Source organism: Enhydra lutris, unplaced genomic scaffold (assembly GCF_002288905.1).
Source record: "Enhydra lutris kenyoni isolate GAN:26980312 unplaced genomic scaffold, ASM228890v2 scaffoldscaffold15, whole genome shotgun sequence".
NCBI lineage: Eukaryota > Metazoa > Chordata > Mammalia > Carnivora > Mustelidae > Enhydra > Enhydra lutris.
Window position 1 is genome coordinate 6,240,098 of NW_019154099.1, and position 22,781 is coordinate 6,262,878.

Sequence of the window (22,781 nt, forward strand, 5' to 3'; positions counted from 1 at the left end):
ATCCTGTTCTATATAACGTGTTTTATAAATCTACCCTAGAGAAATACTTCATTTTTGTCTTAAAAAATGTGCTCAACTTTTATGGTGAGGTTTCCGTTTCTTTTCATCCTGGTATGAACATGTACATAATTTGAATAAATTGATACAATCAACACTGCATGACATTGACTCTTGGTCTTCAAAATGAACTTGTTTCTACTATTTTAGAAATTTAATGTACACTTTAAAAATACAATGTTTTCTTCATTTAAAAAAAAAAGCGGTTCTTAAAATAGTAATCCTTTGGGGGTGCCTGGGTGGCTCAGTGGTTAAAGCCTCTGCCTTCAGCTCAGGTCATGATCCCGGGGTCCTGGGATCGAGCCCCACATCGGGCTCTCTGCTCAGCTGGGAGCCTGCTTCCCCTTCTCTCTCTCTGCCTGTCTCTGCCTACTTGTGATCTCTATCAAATAAATAAATAAAATCTTAAAAAAAAAAAAAAAAAGTAATCCTTTGAACTAGAGGAACCCAAAAGTGAAAGCCTTTCTGAGAAAGCCCTGACCAGGTCAATGGAATGTTTTGGTAAGAAGAAAAAAAATCTCTGTCTAAAGATAATGGTTCAGTACCAGGAGCCGGGCCCCAGTGCGCTTGCTCTGCAGTCACGTCTAGAATGGGCGAGGGGATCTGGACTTTCAACTAAGTCTTTAACCAATTAACACCTACACGCCACTCCACCACTTCTTCTCTTCTTAATGACTTTGTCTCGAGTTTGGAAATAGCAATTCTGCCTCACGAAATATTTTTCAAAGTAAACGTTAATAGAGAAGGCAACGTGAAAGTGATTGGCAGGAAAACGGCCCCATCCCCAAGAGAAACCTACACACCTTCAATGCTGGGTTCAAGGAAGGTGGTGACCCAGGGCGGGAACAAACTGAGAACCTGCCCCGCAAATACTTTAGCAGGGTCCGTCCCAGAGCCCCGGTCAGTGTGTCATGTTCTCGAATGGAATAACTGAAGGTACGTAAGTAAATACGTCCCCTTCCCTGGGCTGTCTTCTAGAAGTGTAAAGTTCTTTGGGTTCTCAGAGTCACTTTGTAGTTTGAAAAGAACAAGATGAAGGTGAGAAAGAAGAGGGAGAACGATTTTTGTTGCCTTAGGCAAAGAAAGGAAGATACTATATACTTTTTTCAGAAACTGGAAAACAGGTGCAGCACTAAAGAGATAGTTTCTAAATTTTCAAGCAAGTGTTTTCCAACCATACTGAACAGGAAGTCTGAGACAGGACATACCTTAATAGATAACCTGAACTAAAGTAAAAACTGAGAAATCTGGAAAAATCAACCGATTCCCTCGCAACATCTTGCTACAGAAAACATAATAAAACTATAACTTAGACCATGTTCTCTCTTTTCACAAGGCCTTGGCGAGGGGCTTTCCTAGGGATTCCAGTGAGAGTCCCGTCATGAAACCACTCTCTTCTTTACACCAGCCTGTTGATGCTGGGATTCTGGCGGGACGATAGCAGGGCTGAGGTCCATCGCCTCCCCACCAGGCAGGCAACTAGAAGCTACTCTTGTCTTCATTTGACCCTCCATATCAATACAGGTTATCGTCCCCATTTTACAGAAATAATGAACTTTGCTAAAAATCGGAGCAAACTGCTAACATTACCTAAGACTGAACCCCAGCTGCCTCAAAGATCTTCCATCAACGTGGACCCTGCCATGTTCAAAAGCCAACACATCCCACCGTCATGGATTTAGAGATTAATATTTCGTAACAATTCCTCACAAAGGTCAAGCCTTCGAAGGCTGAAAATCACTTATTGTAAGTGAAGGATCCTGCCAAAATAGGAAATTATAAAGCAGGGCAATGTTCCAGGGCTCGGTTTCCTGCACTGTTTCCACCTGGAGTTGAAAGGGCCAGGTCTCCACGTGTGAAGTTCCTTCAGCTGACGAGAAAGGACAGTCCCCAGTTCAGGAATAACAACACCCTCTCGGAGGCTCTATTCCATGGTTCTGATGAGCTTCTCTAGAGCAGCCTGGCATTCTCAGCTCTCCCCTGAAGAAAACGACACACAGTTCCTGATCTTCTCGCAAGTTCTCTTTATCAAGAAACGTATGTTCCACATGCGGTCTTTGATGTTGAAGGGCACTTGCATGGTAAGGATTCGTGTTTGGATGTTAGTTTCTAGCATGAAACAGTCGATGCGCAGCGTCCACTGCCAACACACAGCAATCTGAACTAACCCCATCTTCATCTGTTGCTCACGCTTCAGAATCTGTGGTGAACCAAGCAGTGAGAAGCAGCGTGACACACAGGAAGCTTTATTGTTTCTAAAGGGAGTGTTTTCAGAGCGCTGTCTCATGAAGCCTTGATTTGTCACAAGTCCAATTTCTTCAACTGCTCATAGGTCACAAAGAACTGCGGTTACTGGTTAAGGCTGACAGAAGAGACGCCATCTTAACAACCCGGATCCCTAAAAACAGGCTCACAGACAGCACCTTTAACAGATACGCCTGGGCAAACCATGTGCCATGGACAGGATTGAACATGAGGGACTCCACCCTTATCTATCCCATAAGGTCGTCCCACTGGCCTCCCCAAGGTCAGCCTGGAACAGAACCACCACAGCGGAGATATCCAAATCCCTTAGCACCAGCTCCCAGAGCCCCTTTGTACATGACATCCCCCCTGGCTAGCTCTGGCAACCGCTGAGGTGGGCAGACTTTCTAGGACAGTAAATTCTGTGTGGAACAGAGACAGCAAGCCCTGGGAAGCTCTCCTCAAGGGTCACAGTGAGGCAGGCCTTCAGCAGGGGGGAGGCACAGATAAAGAGAAATGGGATGGTGAAAACCACATTCCCTTCTTTGTAATTCTGCCCTTCCCTGTCTGATGAACCTGCCTCCCACTTGGCATACAGGAAACAGTGCTAATTGGCCCAATAACTCAGGAGCTAATTCCTGTTTATCCTCAGGCACTCTCTAAAATAAGCATTCTAGAACACCGCTGTCAAATCACATCCTTCCCCAGGGTGGCTTGGGATATCAAATCAATCCCTGTCTTCCTTGTACTCGTTAGTATTCTCAGCTTCTAAAACAGTCTGAATAGAAATCTGTATTGATGTCATTCCCTTTCAATAATACTAGCACTAAATCAAGATTCATATAGCCCAGCCCAGAGATTTTATACCTGCTGAGATAAAAACTGAATCATTAGCTCTCAGAATCAGAGGAACTCAAAAGAAGCCACTTCTAAATTATCATGAATGACACGATAGTTTATACAATCTTCTTCGAGCTCCATCTTTCTTCAGATGTACTGTGACAGAAAAGGATACAATGATATTCCAAGGACCAAGTCTCAACCAATTTGGCCAAAATCCTTTATACAGAGCAAAAAACCCTTCATTCTTCCATGTCTGTTACAAGGAGGGGGGAGAAAAACAAGTTAACTTCCAACTTTCCAATTAGGTCTAATGTGTTAATAATTAATTCATTAGGAGCCAGACCAAATGATCTATTTTTCTTAAAAATATTCGAAAAGACTGTTTAAAACCTCACTGCCCTCTGCCCCTTTTTGTTCTTTAAAGGCTTCTGCGTCGGAGAAGACGAAGGCTCTGTGTCAAACGCGCCCACACCCCAGCAGGCAGAGAGCAGCTGGAGGAGGAAGAAGGGAGACTGAGGCCCAGCTGGAGTCTCCTGCCCCCTGGCCACGTGGGCTCACGAGCAGGTGGGAAAGAAAGAAGCGAAACGATGGCGGTAAAGACCTAATTCAGAGCACCGCTACTTCACGTCTCTAGGTGGATAAAGACATGCATCTCTGCTCTGCTGCAGCAGCACTCGAAGCCTAGGCTGTGCCCGCGTCACGCCAGAGAAAAGGAACAGCAAAGCAGGCCCGGATGCTGGGCTGCTGGCAATCTAGCTGCGAACCTGCATCCTCTCGTGAACAGGAGGCCCCACTGTTCACACTGAAAAGTACAGTAAGAGCGACGTGTTCTTTTGAGAGATGTCTGAATGCGGGATATTCATTCCAGCAGGACTCGAGAGGAGGGAGATACACTTTGGAAGGAGACACAGTCCTACTGTGATGGCAGAAAATCTGACTATTTTCTCTCCCTTTACAGCAGAGCAGCGGTATAAAGGAAATGAACTTTCATTTCTAAAGATTCATCGAGATTTTGTATTTATAAAATTAGCCCCATTGTGGCCTAAACTGGGCACTTTCTCAGGGCTTTGGAGCATCATTCATGTTAGTTATAACACCCTCAAAATTTAGTCACTTCTTCAATTAAACACATGTATACAAATATGTGTGTGTGTGAATACGTAGGTCTATATTCACACACACACACACACACACACACATTTGGGGGGCAGTTCCGATGAGCGAAACAAACCACTAGAATAGTGAAGAGTAAGTAAAATAGATTAGCTTATTTCATAAGTGTCCCTTATTATTATTAATTATGCTAACAAGGCTTACTATGCATGAATCCAGGCACTGTCCTATTTTGTAGGCATCATCTCAATGATTTTTACAAGAACTCTATGACACATGTGCTATTATTGTCCCATTTCACTTATGAGGAAACTGAGGTAGAGTCTGAACCTCCACCAAAGTCAGACAGTCACAAGTGACCAACCCACAGGTTTGTCTTGCTCTAACCCTTGTTTTTTTCATGGTGATAAGAAAACTCTTCAGAGGGGAGCAAGGAAGCTAATAAGCCATGCAAGGACCACATGACCCTGCCCAGGGGCACATCCACTCTCACCTGTAACAAGCAGTCCAGGGTACCTGTGTAGCCAGAGCACGCGCCATCCCGAAGGACTCTCTGATTCATCATACGTGTTCTCACAACATCCACGGGGTTGGAGGCCAGGGCCCCAGCCAGACCACAGGTGAAACTTGAGCTGTGAAAAAAGATACCAATGGAAAAACAAACAGTTCACCACCACTGAGCCGCAACCATCACTAGCAGAGGCAGGAAACAGCCTCCTCCCCAACGTCGCCAAAGTGACATGTAACAGGAGGCAAGGTCCCCAGGAGGAGGCCTATCACTAGAGCGCTGCATCAACTTCTTAAATATGGCACTGACTATAGTGGCTTCTAAATTCTGGCCCCAACTAAGAATACCTTTGAGGTTCCGGAATGTCAAAGTATCATAGAAACATGAAGGAATGTCCTCCAATGATGATTTATCACATCTGTTTGCATCAAAGTAATTTTAGCCCTATCATAACCATACCGTTCTGGGAGAGCAGAGAAAAAGTTCTCATTGTAATGCCTCCCCACCCCACCCCCAAGGGGTCTCCGGGTCTATGAAACTTTCCGTCTCACAAGACTAAGACCATACTTGGTATCAATCAACTCAGGGCAGGGTGTCTCAACTTCCACACACCTAACATTTTGGGGATCAGGCAAGTCTGTGTTGGGGGGGATCTGTCCTGTGCACTGTAAGCTGCTGACCAGCTCCGTGGCCTCCGCGAAGCAGATGCCAACAGTATTCCCTAATCCTAACCATCTGAACAGTCTCCAGAAATGGCCAAAGGTCCCTCGAGGGGCAAAATCAGCCCTCAGTGGATGAAACCACGATACATCCATACTAATCTGCAGCTATTATAAATTCATGAAGTCTATCTGTACGTATATGGAAAGATAATTAGAGCACATTATTAAATTTTAAAAAGGGAGAACAGCAAATACTGCATGGTACCACTTATACGTAGAATCTACAAACAAACAAAGAACATAGAACCCTAGAAACAGAGTAGCAAAGTGTTGCAAGGGGCGAGGGATGGAGGAAATAGGGAGAGGCTGGTGAAGGGCATAATCTTCAGCTCTAAAATGAACAAGGTCAGGGCACCTGGGTGGCTCAGTGGGTTAAAGCCTCTGCCTTCGGCTCAGGTCATGATCCCAGGGTCCTGGGTTTGAGCCCCGCATCGGCCTCTCTGCTCAGCAGGGAGCCTGCTTCCTCCTCTCTCTCTGCCTGCTTCTCTGCCTACTTGTGATCTTTGTCTGTCAAATAAATAAACAAAGTCTTAAAAAAAAAAAAATCTCTAAACATACAGGAAGTGGGTATACACAGTGTCTCCCATGAGGCCCGAGAGAATCAGATGCTTCTTGGTGAGGTCATAGACCGGCAGCTCCACGCCAACAACGATGGCAGCCCTCTGGGCCGTAAGGGACACGCCCTGCATAAAAATATGAACAACCAAGATTTAGACAGCTCCCCGTGGAACCAGCCTTGGGAAAAAACTACACAGTGACAGAGCAGAAAAGTCTAGACAGTAAAGTCAGAAGTCCCACGCCCGGTTCTGATTCTGGCACTAACCATACTACTAACCATACCGAGGACCCTACTGGATGACCTTTAGGGTCTACTCTGTGAACTGACAGGTCACTAGAATACCAGGGAGCAGCAGCCCGTACCAGCACTTGCCTATTCACAGTCTTCACTTAAGGACCAAGAAATCACACAGATCAAAAAATCCATCGTAACTATAACCTAGAAAACCCTTCTCTATAAGAATTTTTTTTTAAGTAAACAAACAAAAAAATGCTCCATCTTCACAGAATTTCTTATCCATGAATTATTCAAAAGGTACTTTAAAACTATGACATATACCTTGTAATTCCCATTCTACAGACAATAAAATTAAGGAAGAAAGTAATTTTGAGGGCAGATGTCACTCTTCTTCCTATATGCCATTTTGCCATTCGGATTAAAGAAGAGGATGGAAATAGGAAAAATAAATTCAAAGAAGGAAAACAGGGAAGAACTAAGTAAGGAAGATGGCTCTGTTTCACGGACTTACCTTCCATAGGCCCCTTGCTCCCTCTTGCTGGTAAATGTTAATGAAGTTGCCTATCATTCCGCCTTGAATCGTGCTGCTCTGTGCCTGCATCCGAATCTGGAGATTCAAGACGAACATGAGAAGGAAAGCACATTTCTCTCCAAATGTAGACTTCTCAAAACCACTCAATCTGTTGTTTACTAACCATTAAAAGAACTGCAGTATACATAGGACTGTAATGCTAGTTTAAAATGCCCCGGTAGGATTTATAAGGATTTATAATTATGAGGATTTAACATTCATAAGGATTGGTTCTGAGACACTCTGGAATCAACAAAATGCATCGAGTGGAGTCCAGAGCTCATTAAGTGTCCCAAAAAATGGATTTTTGAAAGTAGTCTTTTGAAAAGGAAAAAAAAAAATGACATATTTTCTTATAAGTTACTGAACAGGAAAGCGAATGTGACGGTATGCTAAGATTTCATGTAACTGGTAAGAGTATCCAGCATACTTGGTAACACTAAGCACTGGCAAGGGTATTTCTTAAATCAGTTACTTCAAGCCTCTACTATTTCCAACCAGCTGAACCAAAAGGTATGCAAGCGAGCTGAGCACGAGATGACACATGACGCCCGTCACACTCGGTTACACTTGAACGTACAAATAACCTTGACAACAGCTACAGAATTTGTATGAACAAGATTCCAACATAAAAATAATGTTTGAGGGGCACCTGGGTGACTCAGTGGGTTAAAGCCTCTGCCTTCGGCTCAGGTCATGATCCCAGGGTCCTGGGATCGAGCCCCACATCGGGCTTCCCCCTCTCTCTCTCTGCCTGCCTCTCTGCCTACTTGTGATCTCTGCTTGTCAAATAAATAAATAAAAATAATCTTTAAAAAAAAATAATGTTTGATGTAGCTCTCTAAACTTTTTTAAAATTAAGAGGGATTTCCCACTAAAAACTTGTTCCTTATTTTTGTTTAGGGAGCAATTATCTCTAACTTCTAAAGGAAAGTGTTACTGCCATGTTAACATGGGAAAATAAACCAAAATACAGGAACTGCCTTTCTATAAGCCCATACGTATGTTTGAGAGATTAAGGGACGTACAGATATTTCTCTCCACTTTCTCCCAGCAAAAGCACCTTCACACATGCTGTACTCTACATACTGCTGCACAAAACTCTATGTCTATCAGAATCTCTAATTAGAGTGAAGGCTCTGAGGGCAGGGTCCTTATCTTATTCGATTTTGGATTCTAAGCACGTAGTATGTCAACTAGTAGAAGGCAGAAGCAGTGAACACTGGTTAGCTAATAGGAACAAAAAAGGAGAGAGAGGGACAAAAACAAACATCCTGAGAGCACTGACAAAGTAAGTCCTGGGGCACCTAGGTGGGTCAGGTTAAGCATCAGCCTTGGGCTCAGGTCATGATCCCAGGGTCCTGGGATCAAGCCCTGCATCAGGCTCTCTGCTCAGCGGGGAACCTTCCTTTCCCTCTCCCCACTGCTCATGCTCTCTTTCTCTCAAATAAATAAAAATCCTAAAAAAAAAAAAAAAAAAAAAAACCAACAAAGAAAAGAAAAAGGAAGTCCTGACTAATTTCTATTTTGTTTAACTAGTTTATTCCCTTGTCTTATTCCAGAAAGAATTTAAGGAGGCTGTACCCTGGTGTTGGTAACAAGGTCATCCAATACATAATGTTTAACTGCCATAAGGAAATACTTCCATTCGTATTTCCTGAAATCAAGTTAACGGATAACATCACACATTCAGAAATGGTCATCAGGGCGCCTGGGTAGCTCAGTGGGTTAAGCCTCTGCCTTCGGCTCGGGTCATGATCTCAGGGTCCTGGGATCGAGCCCCACATTGGGCTCTCTGCTCAGCAGGGAGCCTGCTTCTCCCTCTGCCTCTGTGATCTCTCTTCCTCTCACTCTCTCTCAAATAAATAAAAATGTTTAAAAAAAAAAAAAAAAAGAAATGGTCATCAGTGAGCCAACTTGTGTAGAACCTACAGCCCATCCATTTTTAATGAACCAATAAAACCTGGAAGATTTTCAGTGAAAAATGAAATTCAAATATATCCAAGCCCAAATTCTTTCTCTGCTTAATCACCAAAAACCTCGTCTCCATGAGCTCTACTTTTGAGTTCCTTCCGTATCAGTGGGAAATCCACCCAGTTGAGGTTTCGAAGTTACAGTCTTCATGGCATTTAAATTATAAACAAGTTCACACAAACATTATGTTATATTCACAGCTTTTCATTATCTGAACGCTGTTGTCAATAAGAAAACATGGAGTATGCCCGTAAGATATGGATTGCGGGGCGCCTGGGTGGCTCAGTGGGTTAAAGCCTCCGTCTTCAGTTCAGGTCATGATCCCAGGGTTCTGGGATCGAGTCCAGCAACAGGCTCTCTGCTCAGGAGAGAGCTGTTTTCTCCTCTCTCTCTCTGCCTGCCTCTCTGCCTACTTGTGATCTCTGTCAAATAAATAAATAAAATCTTAAAAAAAAAAAAAAAGATAATGGATCGCACTGCTTACTTTCAAAACATCAGTTGGATTAGCGATAGTTGAGGATATGACTCCAGAGAGAATTCCACACACCACATTTATCAGTAGAGTTTCATCTATAAACAAGCACATATTATTCAGCTTTTCATATACACAGAGCTCTTCGTATCAGTCGCTCAGATATAGGTGTAACTCGTTTACATACTGCTTGTACATCTTCAGAGAACAGTAATATTTCTGCTTTATAAATAAAGCAAATTTTTTAAAGATTAATTTTTTTTAAAGAATCTCTATACCCAGTGTGGGTCTTGAACTTATGACCCTAAGATCAAGAGTCACATGTTCCAGTGACTGAGCCAGCCAGTAGCCCCTGAATCGAGCAATTTTTAAAGTATTAGGAATTTTGCTGGCTTAATGGGATTTTGCCTAGTAAAATGACTTGATACCAAAAAAGGAATGTGAATTCTCATGCAAAGTGGACAACCATATACCAATACACTCTTGTGTTAAATGCAGACCACTCTAGTAATTAAGATGAGATATATCTCATAGGAGAATAAAAAAGATACATTCCTGGGGCCCCTAGGTGGTTCAGCTGGTTAAGCATCCAACTCTTGATTTCGGCTCAGGTTATGATCTAAAGGTCCTGGATCGAACCCCAAGTCAGGCTCCATGCTCAGCTGATCAAAGTCGGCTTGAGATTCTCCCTGTCCCTCTGCCCCTTCCCCAACTAGGGCATGTGAACACACACTCTCTCTCTCAAATAAATAAATAAATCTTAAAAAAAAAAAAAACACTCCTAGAAGGTACCCAGAAGATAAAGTTGTTAAAAAAAAAAAAAAAACAGAAAAAGTTCTATGGATTAAAGCAAAGTCACAGAGTCAACAAGCAATAGAGTATTAGAATTCAGTCCATGATACTAAGGAGGGTATTCACTGCTTTCCTGAAAAATCGGCAATAATTCCTGATTTTGGAAATTTTTAACTACAACAACATACCCTCTAGTCTGGGTGTCTTGGAGATGAGGACAACTAAAAATTTGTTAAGATTGCTTTTTTTTTTTTTTTAAAGATTTTATTTATTTATTTGGCAGACAGAGATCACAAGTAGGCAGAGAGGCAGGCAGAGAGAGGAGGAAGCAGGCTCCCTGCAGAGCAGAGAGCCCGATGCAGGGCTCGATCCCAGGACCCTGGGATCATGACCTGAGCCGAAGGCAGAGGCTTTAACCCACTGAGCCACCCAGGCGCCCCAAGATTGCTCCTTTTTTAACCATCACTCCCCTAAGTTCAGGTAAGAACAGACTGGCTTTAAGCACTGTTCATTCAGACTTTCCACCCAGAGTTTTCCTCAGCAGTAGTAGAGTCACAATTAGGCTCAAGAAAATCTGATCTCACCTTGACTAAAGACACACAACCCACCTAACTCCTATCCACAAGTGGAAAAAAGACTCCCCACTCACCTTCTTGGTGTTCCACAAACAGTCGCTTCAAGCTCTGGTAAGTGCCTATCTTGATAGTGCCATAGGAAGCCTGGCGTAACATCGCAGGGGCAATCCTGTCAAACCAACATACAAAAGGACAAAGAGATCCTAAAAATCACTTTAAATCCTCTAGAAGACACACACACACACGCACACACACAGATGCAACCATGTGTTTGCCTTCTACAATCAAACTACACTAAACCAGGTTTCTCACAATTCAAAATCCAACAAAAATATAGTTGTGTTCAGTTAAATTTGTGCAAATTATTAGTTCACTAAGTGAAAGCTCAACCCCTTGTAGTTATCCTTCCTGAAAAGGTTAAGTGACCGTGGAGTTCTGTTTGTTCACAGGTGTTCAAGGGAAATGGCTCTCTCCCCTCTCTCGGGACCAACCTCCTGGTGAAACCCACCCTCTGCAAGCAGCCAGCATTCTTCAATGCTTCTCTGGAGCGCCTCTCCCACCTCATTGGAGGCCCTGTTCTAGTCCTTTCCCTCTCTTAGCCTTCTGGACCCCAGAACCACCCAGGGGCAGTTGTCCACCCCAGCTATCCCTGAATTTCCCAGCTCCTCCTCCAAATACAGTCCCCCTTCCCTCTCCGCTCTCCATCAAAACTGCCCTCACCAAGGTGACCAGCTGACATCTCTGTCACTAAATTAATCAGGTGTTCCACTCAGTACCTTACATGACCTCTCTGTGGTATCTGCTACTGTCCACCCTGCCCTCCGTGCAGCTGTCTCCTCCCTGAACTCCACAACGTCCCCTCCTCGTTTATTTCCTTTTCTCCACTGCCTCCTACTTCTGTCTTCTGGGGGGTCCCCAGAATTCCACCTTGTGCTTTCTTCTCTCCCCACTCCACACACTCCCCGGGTGATCTCATCTACTCCCACGTTTCCAGCACCATACAGACTCAGGACGCCTAATTCCTGCTGCCAACACTGATCCAACCATGCATTTCCAACCACTTCGCAGATTTCTCAGTGCACATCCTACCCCCAGCCCGTCTCCAGATCCAGAATCCCACAGTGGATTCAGTGTTCTTCCACTCCAACTGATCAGCTCTCCTCTCTATTTCCTGGACCAGGGAAGGGATTTGTGCCCTCTGGTGGACCAGATGAAATCAGGATGCCTAGCCCATCCCAAGGCTGTCCACACCCTGACCCTTTACTATGGCTCCAGCTTTTTCTGCTCACCACCTCCCACACCATACCCACCCCGCCTTACTTGCAGTTCCTAGAATGTACCAAGCTTTCTTGCACATTCTACCGGCTCTGTAGAAACACAGTTCCCTTCTAACTTCACCTGGCTAACTCACTCTTCTTGATCCTTCAAGCTCACACTGGGCACTACCTGGATCAAGCAGCCTTCCCGAAATACACTCTCACCTGTCCTCGTAGTCTGGGCTTGACGGCCTGCCTCTACCAGACCCTAGTACTCATTATCAGACTCCATCATACCGCCTCTTCACACATCTGCAGCCCCAACTAAACAAAGGTCCTTCGCGACTGTGTGTTGCTGCTGATCTCCTTCTGCGCTCCCAGATCCAGTCTCAGCCTTCTCAGTGATGCTCTGCACCCTGAGAGGGAGGTGCTCACGGATGAGTCATTCAGGCTCTCCCGACTGACTTCCAGGTGGATTCCACCAGCAGACAATGGGATGGAGGGAGCAGGAAGAAGAGGGATTCTCCTCTCCCTGGGCGCTACCGAAGCACCATCCCCCCACAACTACTGTTTGCTCCTTCAAGGCTCTCGTCCTAACAGGCTCTGCTAACACCATTCCTGTCCTTGTCCTTTTGGTCCTAGGGTTGGTAACAACTTCTCACTTTGATCGTTTCTAGGTACTTCAATATTCTTCCTTTTTGTTCCCTTAACCCTCAAGTAGCCCCTCCATTAAAGTCTCCTCACTGAAACCAGCCAAATGAATTCTGTTTTCTCCAGAACTCGGGCTGACATAGGCACCTGTCTTACTCACTTTCCTATCCCACGCCTTCAGCACACTGTTCCCTAAATGTTGGACTAAAGAAACGTTGTTCACAACCCTTGCCCACAGAGAACACGCCATCATTTTCCTTAGAGCAAAAACCTCGGTAATTCAGAATAGCCAAGGGGAAGGGCTTTTCTCAGAGTGAAACACTGAATTATGGAATTTTTTTTGAAACAAATGTAATTTTTGCATTAGTATCTGTATTTGAAAATAATAAAAACATACTTTCACCACAACGTTCACTACTTAAGAGATACACAGAAAATAAAATTGAAATGAAACATGAAAAATCTCCCAAACTACTTGCTCTTTTCAAATACACCTCAAATTTCTCTTTTTTCTCTATGACATCTTACTTTTCAGTCTATTTCATTTGGAAGATCAATAGTCAAATATAAACGTACAGAAGTCTACTTACCCTGAGTACAGAGCTTTCAGACCTTCTTCTTTGCCTATCCGCACTAACGCGTGCAACATTCCTCGATACCTGATTTCTTTGAAGTTTGCATCATTCGTCTGGCCTTGAATCTGGAGCCGGGTCTTGGTTAAGTCAATTGGAAAAGTACCTTAAAATTTTTTTAAAAAAGAAATATTTCACTCAATAAAAAGAAATTCCACTAAATAAAGGATACATGGTGACCTATTACTGAGGAAACATTTCGACTATAACATAAACAAAGAAACAGAATTAAGAAATAGCAAATACTTTGCAATCTTTTCTCTATTTGGGAAAAAAACTAGGAACCAAAAGATTAAAAAGACCCCAAAGATTCATAAACATATCTTCCTTTCTTTACATTTTTATGTAGTTTCCGTATTATTCGACATAGGATTTGAGAAGCTGCACTGCTGTGAAAGGTAGGTACGTGGAATGATTTACACGAGCAGGAAATTTTAAAATATGTTACTATTTTTTTGCATCTCCGAAAGCTAAAATCGGGTTCAATATGAATGAAGAGAGAGAAGTTCCTTTCTAAAGGAACGTCTCACTTTGTGTTCTGTAGTGTAAAAGCCAATCTGTTTCACGCAGGTAAAAATGTTTAACCCAGAGGCGCCTGGGTGGCTCAGTGGGTTAAGCCTCTGCCTTCATGATCTCAGGGTCCTGGGCTCGAGCCCTGCATTGGGCTCTCTGCTCAGCAGGGAGCCTGCTTCCCCCTCTCTCTCTGCCTGCCTCTCTGCCTTGTTGTGATCTCCATTTGTCAAATAAATAAATAAAATCTTAAAAAAAAAAGTTTAACCCAGTGCCCCACGGAGAGTCCACGGAAACATGTAACACTCGTTCTCAGCAAAGGTGACCCACCGTGGCCATGGGAGAGCCCGCCCACACAGGCAGCCAAGTGGGTGGGTGGTTCAAACGCCTTCACCCCCCAGCCCTGGTCCTCACAGGCCCCTCAGGGGCAGCCCCTGTCCCAGGACAGCAGCGACCAAGCCTTGGGAGCCAACCACGTGTCCAGCCCAGCACCTGGCACTCAGGAATGGCTCAGGATATGCTGATTGAATTACGCCAGGACACTGACAGCACTAACCAGGATGTGACGTGGAGCTCAGCGGAGGAGGAAGTCCCAGACACAGTGTGGCTAATGGGCTCGGGGAAGACCAGGGGTGCGTAGCACAGTCGCTAGCCCCAGGCACTCACGGGGACACAGTGGGGAAGGACGAGGCACATCCAGACAGATGTAATCCACAAATGACTGATAAGACCTGCTGTTTGATTAACAAGTTCCACTTTCTCCACACTGAACTCCGAACTCTAAACTCCTGGCAGCCAGATGACCATGTGTCGGAAAAACATACCAAAAGAAGGCAATTTTGAAATCGGAGATTAATGTTTTATACTCTCACATGCTGTGCTGGAACTACGGTCCCATCAAACACCACACAGAGCAGCAAGCAAGGGACCTGAGGAGCTCCCCCACCCCGGGGGGTTCCTTACCGCATTCCGCAGTAATGGAGGCCAGCCCTCCGTACACAAAGGGCTTCCAGCTGAGGGCCGACATCTTCACCACCGTCCCTTCTCCTGGATCAGAGAAACATAGCCTTCGATAGGGTCTTCCCTGGACACAAAAGGCATGTCAAAGTCATAACTCCACGCACAAGCAGTTTCTTCTTTAAACCTGTGTTCCATCTGGAGATTGCAGTCAGATGCTGTATGTGAACCACACACCCCCATCCCCACCCCCACCCCAGTAGCTCAGGGCAGCCTCGCCTTCAGAAAGCGAAGCTCAGCTACCTACAAATCTCATTTTATCAGTTGCCTTAAATCGCATTCAGGCCTTAAGTAATGCAATGTGCTGTTCCCATGATACAGTGAATGTATTTAGTGGAACACGTGGGAGGCTATTTTCTGGGTATTCCATTTTATCTAAAATCCACTCATTTTCACTCAACAACTATTTGCCATTTGTCGCCACTGTCTTAGTCCCTTAGGTCCACTAGAGCAAAAAAATGTTGCAACCCAGTGTCCCAAGATAAAATGACAATTACTCCAAAGTACCACAGTAAACTTCTAATTCACACTCCATAAATGTTAGTTTTCTTTTCTTATCCATATCACGTTAAGAGCTGGGAGGTGTCTTGGTTTGAAGGAAAGGGGTGGACTCTGGGGTCAGAGTCACACATCATCCTTCCTAGGGAAGTTCCTATTAACCTCTAGGGTTTTTCCTCAACAATGTCATCAACTTCCAAGCAGCGAACACAACCAATTAGGGGTGGGGCCCATACTTTTATTGGCTACGCTTATATGCCTAGCTTATACTCCCATAGTGGGGAATAAATATACACCTTCAAACTAGCACAAAAAATAGTCAACAATTGTCGCCTTCCATCTTCCTTTCCCTTAAAAGGTGCTCACACGCTGTGACACATATTTACACACCTGCCATGCCCAGTCCCACACATTCATTACACATTCTGCAGTTTTATGCACTTTCAGTTGGTAAATCTGGCCTCTGCCAATAACAGGAGAAACATGCAAATTAACACATATTTGCATGTATACCATCAGCCATAATTATTGTGGTTTGAAATAAAATTCCTAATTTATTATAGTCAGTATTGGTGAGCGATACGCCCAGGGTTTTTACTCTGCATGTTTTACAAGTTTCCTAAGACTACATTTCTCAAGAAAGGCCTGCCACAAGTCATTATTGCCAAAAATGGCAGTTTGCAACAAGGCCCAGGGGCTTGCTTAAACTAAGAAAAAGCACAAGGAACCCACAGGAGACTCTAAATACATCTACATTTACAGACATTAACCGAATTCAGACTGGTTACAAGTGAGTAAGATAGGGGCGCCTGGGTGGCTCAGTCCTTAAGCATCTGCCTTGGGCTCAGGTCATGCATGATCCCAGGGTTCTGGGATCAAGTCCCACATCGAGCTCTCGGATTGTCAGAAGGGAAGCCTGCTTCTCCCACTCCCACTCCCCCTGCTTGTGTTCCCTCTCCTGCAGTCCCTCTCTGTTAAATAAGTAAAATCTTAAAAAAAAAAAAAAAAAAAAGTGAGTAAGATAAAGGGCTCTATAAGCATGGAACCTGAAAAATCATCATTTGCTTTATGTTTCAGGACCAAGAACAAGTCCTGCCCACAAAAACTCATCTCAGCTCCCTATCATCCTTACATACATTTAATAATATCTGTACATAACTAATTCTTAACCTAATGATATTAATAATATAATGATTAATACTCTAAGCTATATACACTGTCAGAACACGTTAATAATAAATTCAATAACTCATTAACAGCACACTAGTACCATTCTTAATCCATTCTAGGATTCTGCTGAATTCAAATTAAGGAAAACAAAGCAGTAACTACATAACAGTGACACGCGGAAGCACTATAATTTGCCATTAGAAAAGTGTCTGATACAAACGATATCAGTGGATCCCCCAACAAGTTTGGGATGGAAGAACAGAAAAACAGACTAGGAAACAGAGTCTCAAGCAAGGTGCCTTCCCAAGGGCACACAGCTGACGGTGTAGAATTGGGCCTCCAACCCAAGGGTTCTGATTCCAAATACAGCATTCCTTCTGCTACAACTTGAGGCTGTATGCAATCATAAAGGAGCGATGGTGTTTTAATTAAGGAGAAAATAACGCTAAGCAGCCTCAAAAAGGTAGTACTGATAAGGAGCATCTTATCAAAAACAAAAATGTGCTTAAATTAAAAGTCTTAAGAGAGACTATAATATTCAGAAGGTAGGCAGTCAATCTAAACAGGAATAGTTTTTTGTTGTTTTTTTTTCCCAATACACAGTATACGAAGATAGTGTTCAAATAAATTTTGGGAGTTGTTCACGGTGCTGAAATTCTCACACTATAAAATAAGCCATTTTGGTGAACAATTCAGAGGCACGTCACACATTCAGGATGCTGGTGGTGGTGGTGGTGGTGATCGCCTGGGGCTATCTAGTTCCAAAATCTCATCCCCAGGAAAGAAAACCATTACCCAGTTGATCCCCACTGCCCCTCCCCCCAACACCCCGGTTCGGTCTGTGATACTGTGTATGCGGTAAGCATCTGTGTGGCACACAGAACTCCTTATTAGGAGTTCCTAAGCTGACTACAGAGTTTCTGAAAAGTACAGACCCTAGGGCCCCACCTACGGAAGGAAGGAGGATGTCGGGGACATCCAAAGCATCTGTGCTGTTACTGAAAATCAGTGAGTTAAATACGTGGTGCCCAATTCGCACCTTGGAACACTTACCACTTAAATGCCCACTTTACGTAGTTAATTCTCAGTGATGATGTTAGAGCTTATCCTTCTCCTTACTCTTTTATTTATTTATTTTAATTTACTTATTTGACAGAGAGACAGCCACAGAGGGAACACAAGCAGAGGGAGTGGGAGAGGGAGAAGCAGGCTTCCTGCTGAGCAGGGAGCTCAATGTGGGACTCGATCCCAGGACCCTGGGATCATGACCTGAGTGGAAGGCAGACGCTTAACGACTGAGCCACCCAGGCACCCCCTTACTCATCTTATTTAGTAGTGACTCTTTTATGTGTAGAAAGTTTCCTGCAAACTGTCAGCAAAACTTTATAGGAAATGGAATCATAACTAATCTCGAATTTAGAAGCAAAACAAAAAAAATTTTTAAAGACTCTATTGCCATATGGCCTCATGCCATCTCACGGATCAACCTTCTGGTTTCCTGCCACTACTTATTTGTTTTACTAGCTTAGTTTTAATGACTACTTTCGGCAACTTTGTCTTCCGTCAGTTTTTTTTCCCCAACATTTTATTTATTTGAGAGAGAGCAAGAGCAAGACAGCGAGTAAGAAAGCACGAGTTGGGGTGGGGGGGGAGGGGAAGAGGGCAGAGGAGGAGAAAAAGCAGGCTCCCTGCTGAGCAGACACCGGGCCAGGACCAGGACCTGAGCAGGGATCACGACCTGAGCCAGGATCACAACCTGACCCGAACCAGACGCTTTACCAACTAAGCCACCCAGGTGCCCCTCCCAACCCGCCCACCACCCCCCATCTTCTGTCAGTTTTGATATTAACTTTTCGGTTAGATCAAAACCCAAAAGCTGGGCGCCTGGGTGGCTCAGTGGGTTAAGCCGCTGCCTTCGGCTCAGGTCATGATCTCAGGCTCCTGGGATCGAGTCCCGCATCGGGCTCTCTGCTCAGCAGGGAGCCTGCTTCCCCCTCTCTCTCTCTCTCTGCCTGCCTACCTCTCGGTCTACTTGTGATCTCTCGATCTCTCTCTCTCTCTCTCTCTCTCTCTCTGTCAAATAAATAAATAAATAAATGTTAAAAAAAAAAAGGCTCTGGGTTCAAATGCAAATACTCAACTAGAATTCAAAACTGCTGAAGTGCCTCTCCAGGGTTTTGAATCAAGTGGGCGGGGCACACACCCAGCTGTTCCCATTCAGATGCACCTGGGCCATAAACTCATCTTCCCCAATTGAGTGTCCATTCCTGCATCCCCAGGTTAAACTCTGAGACAGCACTTACTTTCCATTCAATTACAATTTTTAAAAGTTAGCTAGGAATAGGGTAAAAATTACCTTCGGGCTCTTCTCTTTTGCTTTCCTAATGCTAGGACTAGATTACTGGGCAGTTAAGCCTACTGCCTGCCTTCCCAGGTTAATGTTTGCTGTGTCAAAGAAAGAATACTTTAGAGACGCCTGGGTGACTCAATCAAGCAGCTGCCTTCGGGTCAGGTCATGATCTCAGGGTTTTGGGATCGAGTCCCGCATTGGGCTCCTTGCTTAGCAGGGAGCCTGCTTCTCCCTCTGCCTGCTGCTCCCCCTGCTTGTGTTCTCTCTCTCTCTGACAAATAAGTAAATAGACTCTTAAAAAAAAAAAAAAAAAAAAAAGACTACTTTGGCTAATCAGAGCGTATCAGTTGTTGATCCAACAAGAGAAGGTTCTAGCTAAAGCTGGAATAGGAGACATTATGTCCAGTACTGTGTGCGGGCCACCGCAGGCAGAGACAGGGTTGTGGCTATCTCAAGCTGAAATCTCTTTTCAGTAAACTGAACCATTTCTTTGTTTTGGAGCGCTCTTTGGAAGGGTTTTTCTTACATACGATGCTTAACTTCCTAGCACAATTCTTTGCGAAAATCCCAAATCTACTCAAGCCCCAAGCACGACAGGCCAGCACAGTCAGGGAGCCTTCTGTCCTTAGCAGTCACTAGTGTCTGGACGACATCTCAGCCTGAGACCCAGGGAAGGGATGACAATTTTGGAAAAACTCTAGTGTCGGGCATACCAGTGCCTGTGATCACTTCCCACTCTGCACTCCTCTTTAGGCCATACCCTTTAGCCTGACTAAACCTCGGGACCACTTCTCTGCTGCGTTTTAAATACCATGCTAATAATCACAGCCATCTTTACTGAGTATCTTCCATGCCAGGCATTGCTATAGATTTTCCACACAAGTAATTTCATTTAATCCTTACAACCCTATGAAATAGGGAACGTTAGCCACATTTCATAATTGAGGAAAGACAGCCTCAGACAGAAAAGTGAGTTTTCCTAGTCACACAGCTACCAAGTATGCAAACTAAGGTCTCCCTGAAGGAACACATGATCTTTCTCCTCTCTGTACTACAAAGCCAGATGTTATTTTCCAAAGGCTGTTAAAAAAAATATTAGCGGGTGGCAGTGCTGAAATTCTGCACAATCGGAATAAATGTAGGATTTTCCTGCAAAGGACATACAAACTTTTCCACCTATTTTTTAAAGTGTTTCCTGAGTGGAAATGCCTACACAAATTAAGGATTCCAAATCTTTAGATATGTACTAAATTACTATATCCTCTCTCCTATATTCTCTCTTACTTAGTACTTATTTTCTCCTTACCTCATTTGCGCAGCTGCAAAAAGAGGTAAAATATACGACAGTAATTGCTTCTGGAACTTCTGAAAGTTTTCCAAGTTTCTGTTTTATAATTAATTCTGGATAAGTTCTTTCAGATTTACTTGGGTTTCCTTTTCAGTCTGCAGTCTTAAACTGTAATCAGTCTCTAAACTTCTGTGCCCTCTTAAATCTTTGTTCCTCATATGTTTGCCTTTCATAGACTCTCATTTCCCATTCTCTTTCAAGGTACAGTATGGAAAATAAGCTCATCACAGCCTTATGAAACGTGGAATTTAAAAGGAATCTTAGAAGTCATACCTCATTTCATACGAATTAACTGAACCCAAGATCACAAAATTTGGCAGCGGCAAAGCCAAGACCACCGTTCAGGCCTTTCAACTACAGGAAGACGAAAACTAGAATCTATAGGACAGTCCCAACACCGTTCTGCTCTTCTGGCACAGGAGCAGCAATGATGAACACCGCAAATGCTTTACACGAATTTACACTTAGAAAGACTCTAAGATCCAGACCTACATTAACCTTCCAAGCAAATGAAGTGCACCCGTCCCTACAAACGTGAGCCAACCTGCAGGAGCAATTCAAAGCCCAATGTGCCCTCTCCCAGAGTAGGACGCTGTCGGGCACCGGTGCCGCACACTCCGAGTGAACCGCGAGTGGGAAGGATGCAGAGGCAGGAGAAACACACCGTGGGGACCGGGCCGCACAGTTGGGACCTGTGACGCGGGAGCCGAAGTCACCCCACGCCGCCAAGTGATGAGGCCCTGCAGCCGGCGCTCCCGCCGCCGGAGCCCCTGCCGGAAGAGCGCGGCCCAGCCCCGGAACCTCGCGCCCCAGGGAGCCGGGCTCCGCAAGCGAACCGGGAAGCAGCGTTAGACGCTGAGCACGCCCGGCCCCGTCGGCGCTCTCCCGGGCCGCAATCCGACCGCAGTCCCAGCCCCGGCAGAGGCCGACCGGAGAGGCAGCACCGCCCGCGGCCGGGCAGGGAGTCCCACGCCGACCGGTTCAGGACGCCGCGGCGAAAGAGGGACGGGCCGGTGGAGGGGCTACCCGGAGCAGGCACGGAGCGGTCACCGCGACCACAGGCCGGTGCTCAGACACTTACCCCGCGGCGGCTCAAGCGCGCGCGGAGCCTAGCCGCACCGGAGCTGGAGAAAAAGCTGCGGAGCCGCGCGCGGCCCCGCCCATTCCACCCGCGCGGCCCCGCCCTCTGCCGCGGCTCCCATTGGCCTCCCGGCCGCAGCCACGCCCATGACAGCCGGCGACTGGCTGACCGCGGAGGGACCGGGCACTGAGTAGCCGACTCCCAGCTGACCAGGCGGGGAGCTGTGGGAACTCGGTGACTCCCACGGCCTCCGGGCTCCACTCCGCAGTGCAAGAGAAACTTTAGGGAACGCACCGGGAGCCTTGGAACTGGAGGCTTCTTGGGATCCTGGTTCCCTATGTGAACCTCAGCAGTCGGAGAAAGGGAGAGCTCACTAATTTTTTTTAATCCCCGTTTTTTAATTTGAAAATGTACGGACCGACTGAAGAGTTGCAAAAATAGGGGCGCGTGGGTGGCTCAGTGGGTTAAAGCCTCTGCCTTTGTCTCAGGTCATGATCCCAGAGTCCTGGGATCCAGCCCCGCATGGGACTCTCTGTTCAGTGGGGAGCCTGCTTCCCCCCCCTCCGCCTGCCTCTCTGCCTACTTGTAATTTCTGTCTTCAAATAAATAAATAAAATATTTAAAAAAAATCAAAAGAGTTGCAAAAATAGTACTATGAAGCGTATAACCTTCACTCAAGACCACCATTTCACATTTGCGTCCTCTCTTACAATGTAGGCCCCACCCCCAACCTTTGGAAAGTCGCACACAACCCTGCCTCACCCCTAAACATCTCACTATTATCATGTATAAGAAATTTAATGCCATTTCTGTCGTATCATTCAACATACTGTCTATATTTAAATTTCCTTTATTGTCCCAAAATGTCATACAATTGCACACTCGGGATCTACCCAAGATTCACCCGTTCCGTTTAACACCGTGCCTCTCTAGAAACTCCTTTTATCTACTAGGACTTTCACTTTGTCAAAATCTTTTGTAACTTCCACATATTTGAAAAGTCCAGGCCAAATGTCTTGTAGACTGCATCATTTTGGATCTTTCAAATTGCTCCCTTATGATCAGATTCAGACTAAACATTTTAGTAGAAGTGGGAGGTGATGTGTATTTCCATGTTCTTTTGTCCCATCATCTGTACCACCAAGTTGGATCACTTGATTAAGGCATGGGCTGGCCAATCTCTCCACAAAGATGCTGTCAGAAGCTCAAAAATGATAGAGGTAACACCAAGGAATCACTAAGCCTGTAATCAGTAAAAGTTTATTGTGCACACATCAGAAAGACAGTTTGCAAACTGGGAGCACTCAAACCAGAACACGGAAGGAGGCTCAGAATTACGTTATAAACAGCTTCTATAGCCAGAAAGCAGTGGCTATTCTTCACAGCGACTGGTTATAATATTAGAATTTTCTTAAACAACAGAGAGCTGGTCAGTGATTACCTCATATCAACCTTAACAAAGAGCTCAAGCCTTGCTTTGGATTTTCAGAGGCATAAGCAAGACATTATCCAGGTGAAGTTAGTCTTGCAAATTAAGCTTTGTATGATTAAACAGTTTTTTCGTTTTGGTTTGGTTTGGTTTGGTTTTTTTGTCCATTCAG

The 22,781-nt window shown here is 44.8% G+C and overlaps 1 protein-coding gene across 5 annotated transcripts in view; it reads right to left on the reverse strand.

The window, feature by feature from the left end:
* Nucleotides 1-482: 482 nt before the first annotated feature.
* Nucleotides 483-22,781, reverse strand: part of LOC111147072 (solute carrier family 25 member 30) — a 64,453-nt gene continuing 42,154 nt past the window's right edge. For 3 of the 5 annotated variants that reach the window (XM_022502948.1, XM_022502949.1, XM_022502950.1), the window contains 9 exons: nucleotides 14,680-14,800; nucleotides 13,165-13,312; nucleotides 10,742-10,836; nucleotides 9,313-9,398; nucleotides 6,795-6,890; nucleotides 6,046-6,170; nucleotides 4,751-4,889; nucleotides 3,317-3,397; nucleotides 483-2,400 (listed from right to left, as the gene is read on the reverse strand). In XM_022502948.1, the coding sequence (XP_022358656.1) occupies nucleotides 2,359-2,400; nucleotides 3,317-3,397; nucleotides 4,751-4,889; nucleotides 6,046-6,170; nucleotides 6,795-6,890; nucleotides 9,313-9,398; nucleotides 10,742-10,836; nucleotides 13,165-13,312; nucleotides 14,680-14,800 (933 nt within the window). In that variant the 3' untranslated portion in view covers nucleotides 483-2,358. Of the gene's footprint in view, nucleotides 2,401-3,316; nucleotides 3,398-4,750; nucleotides 4,890-6,045; nucleotides 6,171-6,794; nucleotides 6,891-9,312; nucleotides 9,399-10,741; nucleotides 10,837-13,164; nucleotides 13,313-14,679; nucleotides 14,801-21,180; nucleotides 21,218-22,781 lie in introns of those variants that run through there. The other 2 variants (XM_022502951.1, XM_022502952.1) reach the window with 2 other exon arrangements.